Source organism: Leopardus geoffroyi, chromosome A1 (genome assembly GCF_018350155.1).
Source record: "Leopardus geoffroyi isolate Oge1 chromosome A1, O.geoffroyi_Oge1_pat1.0, whole genome shotgun sequence".
Lineage (NCBI taxonomy): Eukaryota > Metazoa > Chordata > Mammalia > Carnivora > Felidae > Leopardus > Leopardus geoffroyi.
This window is the reverse complement of record NC_059326.1, coordinates 196,488,033-196,508,657: the sequence shown is the minus strand read 5'-3', so window position 1 is coordinate 196,508,657 and position 20,625 is coordinate 196,488,033. Positions and strand designations below refer to the sequence as shown.

The window sequence follows — 20,625 nt, the reverse complement described above, 5'->3', positions numbered from 1 at the left end:
CTTCGTGTTTTTAAAATCAACTCACTTTTTATGGATTATTTAAAGGAAGCTTTATGCCCAATGTGGGGCTTGAACTCAGGACTCCTAGTTCTTTTTGTTTTTTTATGAGCAATATAGACTTTATTTTTTCCAGATTTTGCACAGTGAATATCAATTTTCCGCTCCTTTCAGTAGCACTTATGAGTGACGTTTTAAGAGTTATTTTATGTGCTCAGGACTCCAAGTTCAAGAGTCAAGAATCATATGCTCCACTGACTGAGCTGGCCAGGTGCTCCTAAAATCAACTTTTTTTTTTTTTTTTTTTTTTTTTTTGAGACAGAGAGAGAGAGAGATCAGGGAAGAGAGGCAGACACAGAGAGAGAAAGAGAATCTTAAGCAAGCGCCATGCTCAACATGGAGCCCGACATGGGGCCCCATCCCATGACCCTGGGATTGTGATCTGAACCAAAATCAAGAGTCAGACGCTCAGCCAACTGAGCCACTCAGGCGCCCCCAAATCAACTCATTTTTTAAAAATTCAAAAGAAAACGTCTACCACTGTGATACATCTATGACTTGGCTATGTTAATCCTTTCCCTAAAACGTACCAAACTACATACGTGACCCCTACAACAGGAAAAGCCTATCTGCACGCCACCAGTGGACCAAGCACCTCATATGGGGAAACAGGGCCCCACAGCGTGCCCGGTCTATGAGCGGCCACAGCCACGTTCTCTGTGGAGGAACAGGACGCACGTTGGTACTGGGGCCCTTCCAAGCCCGGGCTGTCAGTAAAGGGGGCCTGCTGGGAGGCCCAGGGCGCCCAGACACTGGAGGCAAGGCCCCCCCTACCTTTGGTGTCTTCATCCTCAATGGTGGTATTGGTACTCTCTGAAGATTCCTGCCAAAGAGAACACGGGACACGGTGAGGCCTGCCTGGCAAGCGGGAAGACGCACGGCCAGTTTCAGGGCCGCCCCGGCTGCCTGATGCTGTGGCCCGGTTTCCGTAAGCCTCGCCGGCTCTGCCATCCAGATGCTGCACTGAAAACCCTGCCAGACCTCCAGGCCTAAGGAGGGGGAGGGCCCAGCTGAGCGGGTGGCTGGTGGCAGGGGGCGTGGATGAAGGGATGGTTGCAAGGAGAACCCTGGCCTTTCTGGAAGGGTTGGGAGGGCTCCCTGGCCCTGTCAGCTTGAGGGAGCCAAGAGGGGGTGTGGAAGAGCAGAAAAGGCATATGGTGGCCACAGAATGGGGAAGGAATACACGCACCGGCAGGAGAGGAAGAGAGAGAGGCGGGGAGGCCCAGTGTGAGAGAGGCTGGGCCTCCGGGGGAGAAAAACCACACAACTGAGGGAGACAGCGATGGAGTCAGAAAAAGAGGGATGTGGGCCACCATGCCACCACTGGATCCCCTCGACAGAGGCAGGGGCTGGTGGCTCCTCTGCCACCGGCAGGCCCTGGGTAGCATCGAAAAGCTCAAGAAGGGCCTCTCTGGCGCCCACTCCTTTGGCCAAACCGAGCCCCCCCTCGCCGCAACTGGCACAAACCAAGCCCTGAGACGAGTTCCAGAGCGGAGGGCGGGGAGAAGCGAGAAGCCAAGGGCTGGACGTGGGATGGGGTTCAAATCAACCTTCATACCTGAGGGGGCTCTCAGGTCTGCCGCCAGGCTGCTGGTCTGGGCCATGGAGTTGGAGGTGTCAACAGAAACACGCCAATGACACGCACACACAACACACATGTTGTCGCACGAGGCACACACGTACCAAGCACGCCCTGAGCACCCTCTCCCCGCCCCGGGTTCCCAGTGCAGCCCTGCAGGAGGGAGGCGGGAGCGAGGGTTTGAGGCCCAGCATTTACCGGCGTTTGGGAGACGGCAGACACTCACCATTAACTGAACGCTGGAACTGGACTTTCTTTTCTGGAAAAACAAGGAGAAGAGATGGGACAGGAAAAGACACAGCGTGAAAACGGCAGGGAAGCAGAAGAAACGGCAGGGAGCAGAGAAACAAAAGACAGGGGAGGTTTGGAAGGATGATGGGCCTCAGGGTCACCCTCTGTGGTCCCTCGCCAGCGTGGCATTGGGGCACGAAGTCAGGGCCACCAGCAAGAGCTGCCCTAGTATGGCCAATCCTCTCTCAGCCTGAAGCTCTCGGGGCCTCGTGCACAACTGCCTGGGGCTCGCCATCCGACCGGCAAGCTCCAGGCCGGGCCTCGCCTGGACCAGGGCTCCCCCTACACCGAGCTCTGACGGGGGAAACCAATCCTAGGGCTTGGATGCCAGTTGCCTAAGGCGTCCGGAAGCCAAAGCTCTTGCCAGACGAGAGGGCGCTCAGGTCTGGAGATGAGGCCCCGTGTCTCCTCCTAGACTCCCCACGTGTGTCTCTACTGAAAGAACCCCACTCCCGGGTGGGTTGAGCGTCATAGTCACTTGGGAAACTTGTCGAGAATAAACATCACCAGGCCCCCTCAAGGAGTTTGATAACTAGGTGTGGGGCGGGGCCTGGGCATCTCCGTTTTAAACAGTATCGCCAGGTGACTTCAAAGCAGGTCCCAGTGTGGAAACCAGACCTTTAAGTAGCCTTTGAAATCCTGCTTCCCAGCGACTGGCCTGTTCAGCTCCTTAACGGTGACAGAGAAACTGAGGCCCAGCCAGACGCGTGGCTGAGCCCAGAATTTGAGTCTTTAGGCCCTGCCCTCCCTCCTACTCCAGTTTTTGGGGGATTTGTAGCTTCATTCCTATTATTGGCTGGGGAACCATGGGAAGGAGAGAAAGAGAGAGGACACGTGCGGATTGTCTTCTCCTTCGCTCACTCCTAAGCTAGGTGGTGCAAAGACTCACATTCGGGAGGGGCTGTAGGTCAAGACTGATGCTAAAATTGGACGGATGGGAAGCTGGGGTCCAGAGACGGGCAGTGACCTGCCCGAGGTCTCTCAGCCAGCTGGTAGCAGAGGGGAGGCTGGAACCCCTGAATGCAGGCTTTCTCCTCCGTCCAGGTCTCCAGGCCCCACAGCCTGATGGCGCTGCAAAGGCCCGTCCTTCCTGGACGCGCTTACGTCTAAGAGGCCTGGAAGCTGTCCTCCTCGCTGTACTGTGAGCAGGGACAGACTTGAGATGCCCTCAGGGTAGGCCTTTGTGGGGGCGGTGGGGGGCGGCGGAGGCACTGGCTATTCTCTGAGGATCCTTAGGTCTAAGTCTGCACTCTCTGACTTCAAGATCCAGGATCCTCTGAGGGCCAGGAGGAGCCTAAGATCCTGTGCTCTCTGTCCAGGGCCCCCAAAGATGTGGCAGAAGTGGCTCACTGGGCACTGCCCAGTGTAAAGTCTCACAGTCCCTGCATCTGCCCCAGCTTGGTAGACTCCCGCAGCCAGCAGCCCGCGGCCAGCCCCTCATCCCCTCTTCTAGCAGAAATCTGAGGAACGCAGGGCCCGGGGTTCCAGGCGGGACACGAGGAGGGAACACAGAGCAGAGACTGCGTCAGATTCGGACATACAGTGACAGGATGGGACATGGGGGAGAGGAATCACGATGGCACGGATGGGACACCAACAGGGGGCAGTGAGTGGGGCTGAGGGGTGGGAGCGGTCGGCCGCTCCTCATAGAAGCAGAGGCTTAGAGGTGGCTGGGAGGCGGGGGTGGAGGGCATCACTTCTTGCCAACAGAAAGGCTCGATTTCCCCGGATCACAAACGATGACGATGCTAATAATAACCCCGCACTGACCAGGGGCTTTCACCAAAAGCAGAGTCACATCTCCCAGAACCACGTGCAAAAGCATGGTTCTAGGGTTAGCAAAGATGGCAGACATAAAGTAGGGTCATAATTAGCCTTGCAAAGCCCCATAAAGTACAGTACGGTGTTATCTCTGTTCCCCAACCAGCCCTTTTCCCGTCCAGCGTTGGAAGCAATCACTGGGGCTTCAGCAAAGCCTCCGATGAAGTCGGTGGTTTCTTTAGGGACCAAGTGGTAAGAAGAATATGTACGTCCCCACTTGGGCGGAATGTGTGTTGTTCCAAGCAGCACATGGTGTGACCCCCCCCCAGGGCCCACTCTGGTGTAGGGCCACTCACTGGCCACAGGAAACACCTACCATTCTCCCCTTGCACAGATGGCAGGACTGATGACCCAGATCACCAAAGGAGGGCACGGTGGGGCCCATCAAACCAACGGTTCCTTGACTGGAGGTCCAGCATCACTCATAGTGAAACACATGACTGGACCCCCCAGAGCAACACATTGCAGGCTAGGCTCCCCAACTCCCGGGCAGGCCCCTGGTTAACTCTGGCTATTCCTGGCCTTTGGGTTTCTCTTCATCCACACCAAAGCCACCTGAGAAGCCGCTCAGGGTCTGTTCTGCTGCTGCAAGAAGGAGTGGTTCTTTCTCCAGCTGGGCCCACTGGCACGCCTTGCGGTGACTAGCCAGAGTTCCACCATGCTACGTGATGTCCTTGCCCCCAGATAGCCTCTGCCTCCTGGCCTGGGCTGGAGAGGAGCCAGAAGGGAGCTTCATCCCAAGACCCACTATGAGGGAGGACCTGACCTCACACCCAATGGCTCTGTGTCAGCCTTTGCCAGGGCCACACCCAAGGGCCAAGCAGACGGGGCAACCCTCCCTCCGCCCCTCCTCCTCCACTGACTTCAGCCACAGCCCACCCCCACCTGTGACCTCTGCCCTATGTCCTTTGAGTATGATTTTTTTCCCGGGGACCCCAGCACCCCCGGTGTCTACCCACTAGGGCCAAGAGGACCCCGGCTGCTCCAAACTGGGTCACCCTCATACTGTACCTCTCCCCATTACCCTTTCCAATTGGAGGGGGGAGAGCGTTTGACTCATGCATGACCCAAAACAGCCAGGCAGCCAGAACTCAATTCTGGATTCCATCCTAGGATTTGGGATAGGTGTGTGTTAACTTTATAAATTGGGTTGGCTTTAGAGCTGTGTTTCCAAAGACTTCCTTGATCAAACTTTGTTTTCAAGGGAAATCTTACTTGCAAGTCCAATCTAGAAGACAGAAAAGATAATACTGACTAGCATCTCATGAGCGAGGGTCGCACGCCAGTACCCCTGCTGAATCCTCAGGATACGCTGGTTTGCTTCATCCTCACAAACAGCCCCGGGAGGTGGGAATCCCTTTTACTCCCATTGCCCAGATGAGGAAACACAGGCTCAAGGGATTGAAATAACCAGCTGAGGTCTCTAGCTGCTAAGTCCTCCCTGGCTCCCTTAACCACTGCGATGTCTGTTACATGGAGCTATTTGGCTGAAGTGGGTGTGAGAAGCCGAGAATCTTCTCTGCTCAGCCTCCCCCTTTCTATCCCGTGCTCCCTGCTGCTAGGGATGCCTCCCCAGAACCTTCAGGCTCCAAGAAGTTCAGTTTGAAAACTACTGACTTTGGCTGATAACCAACTAATTATGTATTCCTCACGTACCCAAGATGAGAAGGAAAAATGATTAGATAGGGTTTTGTTGGCTTTTTTTTTTTTTTTTACTTTTCTGTTTTTAAAGCTTATATCTTAGAAATGATGGAGTCCACATGCCCCCCCCCCCACAACCCATTGCACATTGCACTTATGAGGAAAACTTAGCCCCCAGAGGACTAAGGGCAGAGAGGAGGCCCAGATCCTGGCCTCAGCCAGCCAGCCCAGATCTCCTCCCATGCAACCCCTAAACCAAACGAAAGCCGGTGGCCTGAGACCATAAATGCCACTACAATGAAGCCATGAAGCCACCAGCCCACCTGGATGGCTGTGTTTGGACAGCATCCCACACCTTCCAGCATCCTGGGCACAGCCCAGCCCTGGGGTCCTGGCCAGGCAGGGCTCTGAGCCCAGAAAAAGGCAGGGTCTCAAGAGAGGAGAGCCCACAAGGCAAGCCAGTGGCAGGGGAGGAGGGGGCCGGAGAGGGAGGGGGGCCAGGCCCCAGAAAGCAGAGGGAGAAGAGAGAGGAGGGAAGGAGGGGTCAGCAGGGTGTGGGCGGAAGTAGCTCGGGCAGGGCATCGGGGGTGGGGACAGAGGGCAGGCCTGGGTCATGGGGAGGAGGAGATTCTTGGCCCTGAGCCGGCAGGCCTTGACAGGGTGGGTGCCTCTGTCAGATGATTGGCTATCCAACCTCCGTGGACTTCGTGGGTTGGACTGGGGTGCACACTGGGTCAGGGGCCCGTTCCAGCCAGCCCACACTCGGGGAGGAGGAGGTCACCCCTCATGATCAGCTCTGTCTCTTCTTTGTACCCTCTCACTTTCCAGTATTCCCGTCCCAGAGAACCACAGGTATCTTCAGACCTGCCCCTTTCCTTGCGCCCGCCCCAACTCCCCTGGCCACCTGCCTCTCCCACCTACTTTCAACCCTCCCCCTTCCCCTCCCCCCAGCCCCCCCCTCCCCCACCAATCCTGGGGACAGCCCGGCCGCACGAGTGAACACATCTGCCCACAACACCTTCAGCAAGGCCTGGGTCTCGCCCCAGCCCCGAAAGGCAGGCCCTGTTGGTGGAAACGCTGCCTGACGCTGGCCCTGCCGGGCTCCCGGGGGCTTACCTTCACACCATCATTCTTCTTGTTTCCTCCGCTCTTCCCTCCTGCGGAGGAGAAAAAGTAGAGGGTTACCAACACCAGGCAGGGCACCAAGGCCCACAGGGTAAGGAACAGCAGCATCCGCGGGCCGGCGGAGGGCGCGGAGCCGGCTCAGTGATCCGGGGGACACCTCCTCCTTCTGCTCCTCCTTCCTCCTTGGGGCCTGGACTGCCGGTGGCCCCCTAGGTGGGTCTGGGCTCCCCCGTTCTCAGCAATCTTGAGTGTGACCCTCTGGCCCCATGGGTTGTAAGAGGTGATCAATGTGTCCCAGGCCCATGGGGTCGCTGTTTCAGCCCAGGGATTCCCTCTGGATCCCAGTCACCACCCGTGCTGCTGGTGGCCAACCCAGAGGCCTGGCTGCCTGGCCCGGGGCTGGACGCTCCCTCCCCACCCTGGCCCACTCTAATTTTAGCCCCATGCTGCTGCAGAGGTCATGTGTCAGCCCTGCCTACTCACTCCGGACAGCTGCGAGCGTCGTTTTGCCGGTGATGAGAAGCAGATGCCCCGCTCTGGGGCCCATCCCTGCCAGAGCACCCACCCCAACAGAGGCCTCCCTACCCCTAAATTCCAGAGCCCCATGCTCGGGCTGGCTGTGTCCCTGGTGCTGGGAAAAGCAGAGCAGCGGTTCTCAGGGAGGCCCCTCCTCTTGTTGTTCCTCTTTCCCTCCCTCCCTGCCTCCTGGACAGAGCCCCTGGAGAAGGCAGCAGCCAGGAATTGGCAGGAATGCCCAGCCCTGCCCAGCCCGGCATCTGGCCGCTTCAGACTTCAAACAAATGCCTGAAGTTACGCGAGACAGGATAACTATAAAGTGCTTAGCACAGCACTTGACCTCGATGCAATAGATGGTCGGTAAATGGTAGCTACTGTAAGTCCTTCTCCCAGACGCCGGGAAAGGGGGAGCCTGGGAAAAGGGGCGGCATGGGACATGGACGCCCCAGAGGCTCAGAATGACAGGTTCATGCTAGCCCAGCTTCCCAGTCCTTCTCACATCTCTACCTGTGACCCCTTCCAGGCAAGTCTCCCTCTTAGAAAGTAAATGCAGGGGTGGGTGTCTCTGGATCTCAAAGCTGGGAGGAATGAGCTTCCTGGGCTGGACTGGGGTGTACAGAAGCTTCTGTGAGCTTCCTGGGCTGGACTGGGGTGTACAGAAGCTTCTATGAGCTTCCTGGGCTGGACTGGGGTGTACAGAAGAACAGGGGGAGTTCAAGCTTCAAGGGGGCGCTCTCAGCTCCAGCCCACAACCGCAGGACTGTGGGTCCCATGAGGTCACATGTTCTGATCTTCAAGAGAAGACAGAAATCTGAGTTTTTCTATGAAATCGCCTAATTTTTAAGTGCTGGGAACTCTTTTCAAAAACACCACAGTTTTAAAACACCACTGGTCCCACAAGCCCATCAAGAGATGGGAACTGACCCACGGGCACCATCCGGACTAGAGTTTCTAGGGGCCCTTCAGACGTTAAAAAAAGACTCTGACTGTCTGGGTGGCTCATCTTTCAGTTAAAGGAACTGCAGGATCCTTGTCTGAGGAGAGAGTGGGAAGGCAGTTAAACGCGGTGGGGCAAGCACAAATGTGAAGTTCCAGAGTTTTCCCACCCGCGGGTCTCATTCTTCCAGCTGGTTCAATGGGCAGATAGACTCTCTGGGAAGCCAGAGCCATAGCTTCCCAGAGCCGACCCCTTGCTGTGGAGCCGGCCACGTGTCCACAGCAACCCTCTCCGACTGGCCCAGCCCCAACCAGAGGGCCCCTCGGGTGAGCTTTGCTATATCTGCTCAGCTGCCCCGTCAGCTGTCCGGGCTCCCCAGAGAGAAGCCTCTGGCAGGCATTGACCTGGGTTCTCTCCCATGCGCCAAGGGGAGCTTCTTGCTAAGCCCTGATGCAAATCCCTTCCTTTTCTCTTTGGGGCCACATGCCACAGGTCGTTGGGTACTCCCTGCCTTAACCAGCCGGCTAGGGCCAAGGCCAAAGACCATTACCCCGGCTCCCTGGTGACCCGTCGTGGTTAAGGGCTTGCTCCGGGGTTGCTCAAAGCTGCACCAGAAGCAGGCTCTGCCTCTCTCTGCCTAGCAATGGCCCCCACTGCCTTGTCACCAAAGGCCACCTGAGTGAAAGCATGGGGACTGCTTAGCACAGGGCTCAGTAACAGCGGGGAACAGGAATATTGCTACTTCCTGGGCCTACTTCAGTCCTGCCTGGACGTGTACCCCAGTGTTTGGGAGGACTCCCCCTGGGGCTGGCCCAGCCTGAGAACCCAGCACCACTGTGAGGTTGGGGCGTTAGCCTTTCCTGATGGGCCTTTGGCCTGCTGACCTTTCACCTCTTGCCACTTGTGGGTGCAAGTGACCTAAGCCCCCAGTCTTTGGTCCTCTGTAGCCCTCACTCTCCCCAGGCCCCTGGCTCAAGGCCACCCAGATATCCAACAGGGCAGTGCTTCCAACAGACCTGTGCGGGATATATTTGGGGCTCTGAGGCCCCACCACCTACCAGAGAAGTTCCTGGTAGCCAGCATGGTGGTAAGGATGGCTCCCTGCAACAGAGAAGGAGGGGGCATGGGGCACAGGAGGTCAGAGGTGAGGGGGGAGAGGAGAGAGACAGAGAAACGGGAGGGGCGGGGGGAGGGGAGGCAGGTGCTGCGTTCAGACACAAAGCCAAAGCCTTCTGTCCTGCCCCTCCATCTGTTTTCACCCCACAGCCCAGAGACCGTCCCTGCCTCCCTGGGAAAGTCGGGGAGAGCTAGGCCTTAGCTGGCACAGCTCCTGGAACAGGGCCACCCTAGCAGCAGATATTAATAGGTTCCACTGGCCTGGTAAAAGGGCTCAGGGACACCTGTCAGTGGGGGCTCCTAAAGGCCAAGGAAATGTCCTGCCTGGACAAGGACAATAGACCTGTCCTCCCGGGCCCCCTTTACTCTCCACCCGGTGCATTCGAGCCCTCAGTTCATCATTAGTTTGTCCACTCGGGGCTCCTGGGCTCAGAGCCGTGGAGGGTTAACAAAGAAACTCTTTTGTCTCGATGAGGGGGCTAAGGCACCACCCTGCTGGTTCTGACAGTCTGATCTGGACACTCTCTGAGTCTGACAGTTCATGATTTTGAGACATGAAAAATGGTTCCGACATTTTGAGATTTCCTCTGTGACAGCTCCCAGTGGGGGTTGGGGGGTGGGGGGCAGTGGGACTTAGTTCTCCTGGCCTCATGCTGCCCACCACCCCCTTGGCCCGTGTCTCCTTCCTGGGCTGCCACATCAGGCCTGGGAGCAGTTGGTGAGGAGGTTCTGAATGAGTTGAGGCTTCAGCACCTGTCACTCAGCGTTCTGATGCCTTCTCTGTTCCAGCGGGCTGGAGATTCCTCAGTCATTCTTCCTACCTGCTCGTGGGGTCTCTGGCAAGGTCTAGGCCAGTAGCTATCACAGCCCTGGGGGCACACATGACCTGCTTGAGAGGCTGGCAGCTCCGGGCCCACCTGGGTCCCACTGTGGCTTCCTCTGGGCCGTGACCCCTGACCACGTCTCTTGGCTTGTCATCTCCTGTGTTTGGCAGCCAGATCTCTCATGCCCCTGGCCTCCTGCCCCATCCCATCTCACCCCCTAGAACCCCTCACCAGCCACTCTGGAACCACGCTTCCGGACTTCTGCACAAGCTTTTCTTTCCGTCTAGAACATCTGCCCATACTGACTCCACACCGCTAATACCTGCTTGTCATTTGGGGCGTCTGCTTAAATGCCACTTGCCTAGCAAGTCTTCCTGGGATGCTTCCGTGGTCCTCCCAGACCTCGTCTGTGGCCCTGCTGTGTACTCCTCCAGCCCCAGGGTGTGCCCAGGCACAGCACTCACCACTGCCCCTTAATGTCCCGCTTCCTTGTCTGTCCTTTCCACTGCCCCCTCCCCAGCCCAGACAGTAGATGTTCAGTAAATGCTTGTTGACTCAGTGAAGGAAAGAACTTGTGAGGGGGTCTCTTGGCCTCTGCGGAGACCCGACCAAGCTACTCCATGTCGGGGGGCTTGGGAGGGCGGGGACCCGTTACCTTCAGTTTTCTCCTGGCGTTGAACTTCTTCAGGCAGTCCACGGTCTCCTGTCTGTGCATGCAGGAGGCCACAGTGGACCGATGCTGAAGGAAGAGGGGAAAGGTCTGTGAGTGGAAGCCAGGCCCGCCCGAGGGCCCCTCGGCAGGGTGTCTCAAGGAGATGTGGTCGGGATTTGGGGGGGGGTGGGGCGGGGGGACAAATCTCTGTTCTAGGGAATGCTGTCCACACTGCAGGTGCTTGGCACCCCCGGCACCCGCCATTCAATGCCAGTAGCATCGCCAGTCATGATGTCAACGCCTCCCATTCTCACTTCTCCTTGAGAACCACAGCCGGGCAGCGTCTCGTGAGCAAGCTCCCTTGACCCCATGTTGGGCCCGAGGGGTCAGGGGCAGAGCCATGGGGGTCCAGACCCTGAAGTCAGGAGGGGCTCCTGGGAAGGGCCCTGCTGAGGAAGGCTCACCGAGATCCAAGGGTGCTTGAGGGCCTCGGCGGCCGTGATGCGTTTGGATGGGTTGATGGTCAGCATCTTATTGATCAGATCCTTGGCTTCCGGGGTGACAGTGTCCCATTCTGGTGACGGGAACTGGAAGGGGCAGAGGGGCCAGGTTTGCCCAGCCTAGCCCAGGCCACCCCTGCGATCCCCCAGCCCCTGACTGGCAGGGGAGCAGGCAGGGGTCCTACTGCCCATCCACTCGGGCATCCACAACCAGGAGGAGTGGGGACCCTCAACGCAGGGACCCCCCTGGAACCAGAGGAGGGACAGGGTGCTTTGCCCCTGGGGACAAATCAGAACAGAGGCCAGAGGGAAAGGAGGACTTCCTCTGTTGTTCTAAGGCTGTGCCTTGTCTGGGGAGCAGTAGGCCAGCGGCTATAGGCCAGACTCCAGAGTCAGAAGGCTGAGTTTAAGTCCTGGCTCTGCCTCTTAGGCTGTGTGACTCTGGACAAGTCATGTGACTCTCAAACTGCCTCTAGAGATGTTGTGAGGATTAAATATGACGTGAAACACATAGCGCATAGCTTGATAGAAGCAGCCTTATTGAAAATCAGTATAGGGGCGCCTGGGTGGCTCAGTCGGTTAAGCGTCCGACTTCGGCTCAGGTCATGATCTCGCGGTTCGTGAGTTCAAGCCCCGCGTCGGGCTCTGTGCTGATGGCTCAGAGCCTGGAGCCTGTTTCAGATTCTGTGTCTCCCTCTCTCTCTGACACTCTCCCGTTCATGCTCTGTCTCTCTCTGTCTCAAAAATAAATAAAGGTTAAAAAAATTTTTTTAAAAAAGAAAATCAGTATAGCTTGGTCCTTAGGAACACAGACGCTAGAGCCAAACTGCCTGGGTTCAAATCCCAGCTCCACCACTTTCGGCTATGCAGTGTGGGCAGTTATCTAACCTCGCTGCGCCTCAGCTATCTTATCTGTAAAATGGGACTAATACTCACACCTCTGTCATAGGTTGGTATGCAGATTAGCTGTAATATATATATATATATATATATATATATATATATATATATATATATATAAAGCATCTAGAAGAGTCCTGTATCAGTGCTAGGTATTATTATTATTTATGTGTGCATTACTATTGGCGGGAGCAGGGTGGGGGGGAGTTGAGAGTCTGGCTTCTGGACCTACCCTCCGCCTCTCATCCCACTTGGGTGCTGTTTCTGTCCTCTGGGGCCCTGGGCTAAATCCCGTCACACAGAGGCTCAACCGTGAGGTGAGGCCTCACGCATCAGCCCTCAGGCTCTACCCGCCCCACAATTAGAGAGTGGCAGGGGGCCTAAGTGGGTTGGGAGGGCAGGAGGGAGGCACAGGGGTTGACAGGGAGGCTGGAGAGAGGAGGGACACTCACATCATAGGCGCCGGCTTTGATTTGCTGATACAGGCGGTGCTGGTCCTCATCCCAGAATGGCGGATACCCAACCAGCAGGATGTACAGAATGACCCCTGGGAAGAGGACCAGGAGAAGCCTCACCCCCCTGTGGGGAGGAGCCATGAAGAGGGGAAGGATGGGAAAGGAGAGGGCAGCAGAGGGGCAGGTGACTGGGGGGATGAGGCGGCTTCAGGGTAGACTCACCACAGGCCCACAGGTCCACAGGCTTCCCATACGGGTCCTTCCGCAGCACTTCCGGGGAGAGGTATCCAGGCGTCCCTGCGAACCCTGCTCCCCAGACACCCAGACAGGCAGACACACACAGAGGTTAGCACGTTAGCAACCCAGAGCAAGGTCCTGCTGGAAGAGGGATGAGGTTGCCCTGGAGGTGAGGAAAACACTCCCTGCCCCCAAGAGTGTGTCGAGGGCAGGAAGCTCTGGCCCGGCCAGACAGCAAAGCCTCTAGACCAGGCTGGACAAGTCCACAGTGCACCTGTCACTACCCCCACTCCAGAGCCTATGGCAGAAGTCATCAATCAATCCCAGAGTCCTTCCCGTGGGGTCCTGACTCAGCATCCCTCACTTCTAACAGTCATCCTGCAGCCACTATCAAGCGCTGGTGGCACGCTAGACAAAATGTCCTTGCCGTGTCAGCTATAGCCGAGCAGAACCCTTGCCCACTCCCCACCCTTGTCGGAGCTGGTCCTGGGAGAGGAGGAGGACTCTCCCCAGCTCTGGTTTTGCCTTAAGTCTCTTTTTCTTCGAGGCCTCAGTTTCCTCATCTGTCAAATGAGGGATTAGGGACGCCTCCCTTCACCACCTCCCGGCATTGTTGAGAGGATCTCGCTGGCAACAAACAGGCATCCAAAGTACTTTAACGGATAATCCTAAGAACAGCGACTATCTCTTAAGTGTGTGTGCTAAGCACGGAGCTGAGCACTTACACGTCTGCTCTCACTCCTCACACAGCCCTGAGGAACGTGCTGTTATCACCCCCATTTCACAGGTGAGGAAACAAAGGCTCAAGCAAGGTGACGTGACTCGTCCCAAATCACACACCTCCTAAGCGGCAGAGTCAGAACTTGAAGCCAGAGCTCTGGCTCTTAACCGATGATCAAAAGTGCCCACTAAAAAGTTTCCCCAGATAGCGGAAAGGACTTAATTATGCCAGAATCTCAGAGTGCTCGGGCTTGTCTGAGCTTAGATCCTGGCTCTTCCCCTTTTGATCTCCCGTGAACTCTTCCAAGTTTCTTAGCCTCTGTTCCCCATTTGTAAAATCAGGATAATTAGCCCCGGTACCCAGGCTGTTAGGGGAACCCATGGAAACCCCCTAGCCAGGAGGGATGGTGCACGTGCGTGTGAAGAAGCCACGTACTCTTTTCATGATACCCGTGTCCCTGTGCCTGAGTCCCGTGGATATAGGATGGGCAACACCCAGTGACCAGGGGCTGACTGGGCTGGGACCGCTGCTCCTAGAGCCCTGGCTAGTGCAAGAGCCATCTCCCACTTGCCCCTGCTTGGGCAGGGCTCTCCTAGAGGCCAACGTGTCAACACAAGGCCGGCCCCCAGTGCCCCTGGCACCCCCTGCTCCCACTCACCGAACCATGCCTGCTGCTCCCCTTCCACCTCTATGGCCAGGCCAAAGTCCGCCAGCTTCACCGCGGCGCCCTTGAGCTTGGAAGCCAATAGCAGATTCTCCGGCTTCCCAGGACCAGAGAGAAGAGTGAAGTGGGGGAGGAAAGAGGCAGAAGACAGTGATGAGCAGATTCAGAACCTCACCTCCGGGGGCCTGGGCGTACTGAGGAGCAGCTGGACAATCCAGAGGTGCCCTGCACCCGCCCCTCCAGTCCCAGCCACGGGACCCTGAGCTTCAGCCCCCAGAGAGGGGACGACCCTAGGGCAACACCGCCATCTACTGCACCAGAAAGACCTTTGCCCCACCCCGCATCCCCTCCTTCACCTCACCTCAGGGTTTGGGGCTGGGGCTGAGGTGAGGGCAGGGAGTTGGGGGAATAGCCACCACTATGATAGAGAAGAAGGAGCGATATTTATTGCGCCCCTCCAAGGTGCCAGTCACTAGGCGAAGTGTTTTGCATACATCATCTTATTGCCTCAACAACCTTTGGGGTCGGCATCATTCTCCCCGTTTTCCACAGTAGCCTTCCTACATTCCTCGAAACAGTCATGCTTGTTCCCACCTCAGGGCCTCTGCTCTTCCCGCTCCCCCTGTCTGATTTGCTCCTTCTCTGAGCTCCACAGGGCTGACCTCTTCTCTTCATCTGCTCTCACCTTCATGTCACCCTGTCAAAGGATCCCTCCATGACTATCCAAAGGAGGAGCCCCCAGGTAGCCTCTGTCTTAGCAACTTGTTACTATCTTCAGAGATATCATCACAATTTGTAATGTTTCCCCGTCTGTTGTTGTGCTTGTCCATTATCTGTCACCTCTATAGAAAGCGAGTTCCTTATCTGTCTGTGCACCACTACATCACCCACACCTAAGACAGGGGACAGCGCAGAGCAGACACTTAATAAGTATTTGGCATACGTATGAAGGTGAGGAAACCAAGGCTCGGAGAAGTTAAGTGACTTGGCCAAGATCACACAGCTGATAAGTTATAGAGCCAGAATCGAGGCAAAGTCAGGCTCTAGAGCTGTATTTTAACCACTCTAGGCTGAGAGAGGGCCTCGTATATGCTGCCTGGCCTCTGGGGCCCCAAGGCTGCTGTCTTCTGCTGGGTCTGGAGAGGAGGAGGTGCCCCTACACAGGACAGAGGGAAGTGGAAGTGAATCCTGCAATTAGATAGCCCTCGCTTCTGACCCAGGTCCACCATTTCTATGCCGTGGAACTTGGGCAAGCCATGTCAATCCTGAGCTTTAGTTTCCTCTCAGAAAAATGGATCAAGCCCAGCTCACGGAGCGGTGTGCGGATTAATCCGTGTAGAGCCCTTGGCAGTGGCCTGCAGCGTGTGGTTGATGAGCATTAGCGCTCCCAGTTTCTGCTTGGGGTGGGCTGGGGGCGTGGGCTCCGAGTCCCCGGAGACAGCTGGTTTCCTCTGACCCCCTTCCCCACTGGAACTTCCGAGGGGTCCCACCTCTGACCTTCCACTGACCAAAGTTAGGCGGGACCCAAACAAATATAGCTCCATCCGTCCCTCGTTAAGGCCTCTTTTATCCTCTGGCGACTGCGTTCCCAAAGTGTCCTGGGCCTTGGTAGCTGTCCTGCCCTGATTTGATGAATATGCCACTAATTAATCTATGCAGAGTGGCCTAAATTTGCGCTGCCTCTCCTCCTTTCTCCTCCTGTGCAGGGGCTGTAGCTATAATGGGAACAGGCCCTCTGGGAGAACTGCCCTGCAGTCTGGCAGGACCCTCTGGGAGTGCACACTCACCTGTGGGTGTAGACTGATAGACTAGGAGCTCACGGGAGCTCAGCTGAGAAACCATGGACTGCTCGTGATAGAGGTGGGCAGGGGCTCAGGTCAGAGCACTGCATCCCAAAGAGGGACCTGGGTCCCACCGGAGGACGCCCAGGGAGGGCACCCAGAGAGGGCGCCCAGGATGAAGAGGGCCTGGAAATCCTGTCCTGCCTGGGAACGGAGGAGAACAGCCTGCGGAAGACTTAGGAGTTACAACAAAGCTGCCCAAGGGTCTCTGGGCTGCTCCAAGCTGGAGGCTTGATCTGTGTGGCCCCAAAGGGTAGAACTGGGGTTCACAGACAAAACTCCCACAGCAGGAAAGATTGAAGGAGCATTTCCCAGTGGTTCAAGGGGATACCCCATAAGAAGCAAGTTCAGAGTCACCGAAGGCCAAAACGCAGAGGTTCAAAGGCACCTAGAAGGAACTACTGTAGAAGCAGGAACTGCATTGAGGGGATTTTTGGCCCAGGCCACTGCGGGCACAGGATCTGGGGTCAGAAGGCCAGGGCTCCAGTCCGAGCTCAGGAATATGCTGAACTGCATATTCTTGGGCAGGTCCCTTAGACACTCTAAGCTTCAGTTTCCTGCTGTGCAAACTGGGGATACCAACCGCGGTAACCAGCCTCGATGCCATGAGGCTCAGCAGAGGAGAGCTAGGAGTCTGTGCCGACCAGGCAAGGCTATGTGGCTCGTGCCAACCCTAGACTGCACGTCTGCTTAGGTCTGTCCATCTTCCCATTCAGGTGGGAAGAGGAAGGACTCTGAGGACCCCGAGACCTGTTTTTCTTCTCCCCCCACCTGCCAGAGACCCAGAAACAAGAATGACAATGTGTCCGCGCACCAGACACTGTGCTGTCTCCTTTGACATCCTCAGCAACCCTGTGCAGAGGTTGCTATGGCAACCCCGCTGTAAGGAAGCTGAGGCCTTGAGGCTAGAGAGTGGCCTAGCTGGGCCTTGGACCCCTTCGTAGCCAGCACTGTGAGTCTAACTACATCTTACCCGGTCTGGCCCAAGGCACATGGGGCGAGGAGTCAGGACACTGGATCCTGAGCCTAGATACTCCTCCCTGAGCCCAATTTCCTGATCTGAACAGTGGCGTCTATATTCCCCACCCAGCCCAACTCAGGGGATTCTGGGGGCTCCTGGGTGGCTCAGTCAGTTAAGTGTCCAACTCTTGATTTCAGCTCAGGTCATGATCTCATGGTTCATGAGTTCGAGCCCCGCGTCGGGTTCTGCACAGAGGCTGTTTGGGATTCTCTCTCTCTCTCTCTCTCCCTGTCTCTCTCTGCCCCTCCCTGGGTGAGCTGCACCCCCAGATGGGTCGCTCACCTTCAGGTCCCGGTGCACCACACCCATCTGGTGGCAGTGCAGCACGGCCTCCAGGATCTGCTGGATACAGTGACTGGGGAGAGAGAGGAAGGGGTCATGGTGTGAACGCAGGCCTCTCCCGGAAAGGTGGAAAGGCAGGGAGGGAGGCCCCCTTGGCCCCAGGCACCATCGCCAGGCTGTACCTGGCACTCACCTGGCATCAGCCTCACTGTAATACTCCCGGGCCACGATGTCCTCAAACAGCTCCCCACCAGTAACCCTGGGGAGACAGGCACAAAGTCACCCTCCCACAAAGGCCCCAGGTGTTACCTCTTCCGGAAGAGTCTCCAGGAAGCTAAGGACGGGACCCAGGGACCTCAGAACCTCAGCGCAAAGGGAGGAACCCCAGGGGTGTCTCCTGTTGGAACCCTCTTCCTGGCTTCTAGCCCACCCGTCCACCAACTCCCCTCCCCTCCGCCACCTGCCCTTCTCTCCCACTGGGTCCAGGCTGCACTTAGGACAGGGGATGGGACACTCAGAACATATCACTCAGGGTCATCAGGCTCCTAGAAGCCCAAGGACTGGGTTTTGTTGCTGTTATTGTTGTTTGTTTGTTTGTTTAGTAAACTTGATGTTTTTAGAGGAACTTTAGGCACACCGCGAAACTGAGGCACAGAGATTTCCCACACACCCACACATGCAGAACCTCCCCCACTATATTAACTGTTTTGTTTTTTTTTTACGGACGGGACCAGTGCCTTCACTGAAGTTTCTCTGCCCACCCAAGAACCTATCATTTCATTATTGTTTTTCCTTCCATTGACTGGCTTTAAGAACTTCACAATGACTCCAAAAGGAAACTTTCTATCGCCACCAGACATGCAAAGCCAGCATCACTGGCCACAAACAGAAGCAAAATGAAAGCCGTGCCAAGGAGAGGAACGGGTATGTGTCGCCTTTTCAGGGAACCCCACCTGCACTGCTTGGGTGGCGGGCCTACCACATTTGGGAAACCTCGGTCTCAGAAGAGGGAATTCAGCCCGGCCTGGGAGCATTTGGAAATAGGGCCGAGGGACCCAGCCAGGTCACCCCGGCTCTGGCTGCCCCCCTACCCCTCGTACAGCCCGGGGTGGGCCCAAACTCACAGGTCGAAGATCAGGTAATGGTGTCCCTCCTCAGAGATGCTGTCGTGGAGCCGGACTGTGGGAGGGGCCCAGGCAGCCAGTTAACCCGGAAGCACTGCTTCCTGCCCCCTCCTGCCCTCTCACCTCCCCTCCCCTGCCCCCCAACAGCCAACATGCCAATTTCTCAGTCACTGAGCACAAGCTAGGTAACAGGTGCTTTGACAAACTAAGTAAAGGATGGCTCACTGACTTCGGGCATCGTCAGAAGAGGCCCGGGTTTAAAGGTGAAAGACCCCTCCCCGCTTTGGTGAGAGTTTGACCCCTTTCTTCCCCCAACGCTTAGCTTCTTGCAGGGCAAGGTAGCATCGTCGAATCAGCCCGTGGCTCAAATCTCTGCCACTTCCTAGCTGTGTGACTTCAGGCAAGTTGTTACACCTTTCTGAGCCTCTCTTTTCTTGCCTGGACAATGAGAATGAAACTTCTGGACCCGCAGGCTTGTTGTGAGAATTCCATGAGGCACCCAGCCGGTGTTCAACCAACGCGGCCCTGAGTGCCTAACCCCACTGTGTATCCAGGTCTGAGATAAGAGAGCTGGGGGACAGTGGTCCCTGAGTGTGAGCATGCTGAGAAACTCATCTCTTCCTACCTCATTTACCAAGAACGGGGGCAAGGCTCCCAGAAGCCCAGAGCTCCCTAAATTACCCCCTGAGATTCTAGAAGGAAGGGCCCGAGGCCTGGGGTTGACTCTAGGGGGCTGCACCCTGCCAACCAACTGCATTTTCTCCCAGGACAGCTTCACATCCTTCCCTGAGCCACAGCCTAAAAATGTCCACAGAGCGGGGTGCGGGCTCAGAGAATTAAGATACATCGCACAACGGAAAATTACACAGCTGTTAAAATAATACGGCAGTTATGTATCCACTGGTTTAGAATCATCTCTGAATTATGTTGTTTGGCAAAAAAGCAAAGCGCAAAACAGCGTGCGTGGTACTTTTTATAAAAGATGTATTTAAGCCTCTCTGTGACATAAGCCTCTCTGGAAGGATACAGAGAAGTGGGCCCTGGGGTACCTTGGGAAAGGGAATCAGGAGAGCAGGGGTTGTGAGTTGTTGAGACTATTTTTTCACTGTGAGCCCGAGTGCCATCTGAATTCTTGCCATGTGCATGTATTTCTGACTCAATATTGAGTCCCCTAAATGGCTTAAGACTCTCCTATCTGCACATAAAGTTTGGAGAAGCAGGATCAAAAACACAAGAGTGGGTGTCTGCTATGGGGGAGGGGAGAATGTGACCAGAGATGGAGGAGGAAGGGAACACAAGTTTATTATTTTTTTTTAAAGATTTATTTATTTAAGTAATCTCTACACTGAACATGGGGCTCGAGTTCACAACCCCGAGACCAGGAGTCACACACTCCACCGACTGAGCCAGGCAGGAACCTCAGGCATGCAAATTTAATTTAAAAAATTTTTTTAATTCCTAAATGATGATATGTGTTTATAAATGACAGAAAGAGGGGCGCCTGGGTGGCTCCATCGGCTAAGCATCCGACTTCGGCTCAGGTCATGATCTCAGGTTTGTGGGTTCGAGCCCCGCGTTAGGCTCTGTGCTGACAGCCTGGAGCCTGCTTTGGATTCCGTGTCTCCCTCTGTCTCTGCCCTTCCCCCACTCATGCTCTGTCTCTCTCTCTCTCTCTCTCTCTCTCTCTCTCTCTCAAGAACATTAAAAAATCTTTTAAATAAATAAATGACTGAAAGATGTGTTAAACATATGTTTATTTTGCTCTTAACTAAGCTCTACGCTCAACTTGGGCTTGAATTCACAACCCCGAGATCAAGAGTCGCATGCCCTACTGGCTGAGCCAGGCAGGCACCCCTGTTTGTAGTATATTTCAAAGCAAAAACAAGAAGCAGGTTGCTTACAAGTACATATTATATGATCCGGCTTTAATTTCTTCTCAACATTTTATTATAAAAAATTTCAAACATACACTCACGTGAACACCCGTGTACCCCCCACTTAGGTTCTATCATTAATCTTATACTTGTTTCACTACGTTTCTACCCATTCCTCTACCTATTAACCTGTTTCCATTTTTTAAGGCATTTCAAAGCAAAGGTAGGCTCGGTTTTTGAAATGTCTATGTGCAGTGAAAAGAGCATCCCGTATATTCTGTGTGCAGAATCTGGCAACCCCGTATTGGTGCCCTGGCCGGGTGCCCTTTGGTAAGATGGGGTCGCCATCCTGCAGCTGCCAGGGGGGTTAGCTGCTAACAGCTCACATTTACCCCCTTCTCTGGAGAACTCCCCACTGCCTACAGAGCCACCTTGTGTACAAGGTTA

General features: G+C 55.7%; 1 protein-coding gene across 3 annotated transcripts in view; it reads right to left on the bottom strand.

The window, feature by feature from the left end:
• The window catches only part of CAMK2A (calcium/calmodulin dependent protein kinase II alpha), a 63,275-nt gene that overhangs the window by 17,325 nt on the left and 25,325 nt on the right, over nt 1–20,625 (bottom strand). For 2 of the 3 annotated variants that reach the window (XM_045437172.1, XM_045437164.1), the window contains exons 4-14: nt 18,305–18,359; nt 17,374–17,439; nt 17,181–17,253; nt 14,031–14,133; nt 12,637–12,720; nt 12,412–12,506; nt 11,024–11,146; nt 10,563–10,646; nt 9,026–9,068; nt 6,506–6,546; nt 832–880 (exon numbers count right to left, since the gene is read on the bottom strand). In XM_045437172.1, the coding sequence (XP_045293128.1) occupies nt 832–880; nt 6,506–6,546; nt 9,026–9,068; nt 10,563–10,646; nt 11,024–11,146; nt 12,412–12,506; nt 12,637–12,720; nt 14,031–14,133; nt 17,181–17,253; nt 17,374–17,439; nt 18,305–18,359 (816 nt within the window). Of the gene's footprint in view, nt 1–831; nt 881–1,862; nt 1,896–6,505; nt 6,547–9,025; nt 9,069–10,562; nt 10,647–11,023; nt 11,147–12,411; nt 12,507–12,636; nt 12,721–14,030; nt 14,134–17,180; nt 17,254–17,373; nt 17,440–18,304; nt 18,360–20,625 lie in introns of all 3 variants that reach the window. The other variant, XM_045437155.1, reaches the window with a different exon arrangement.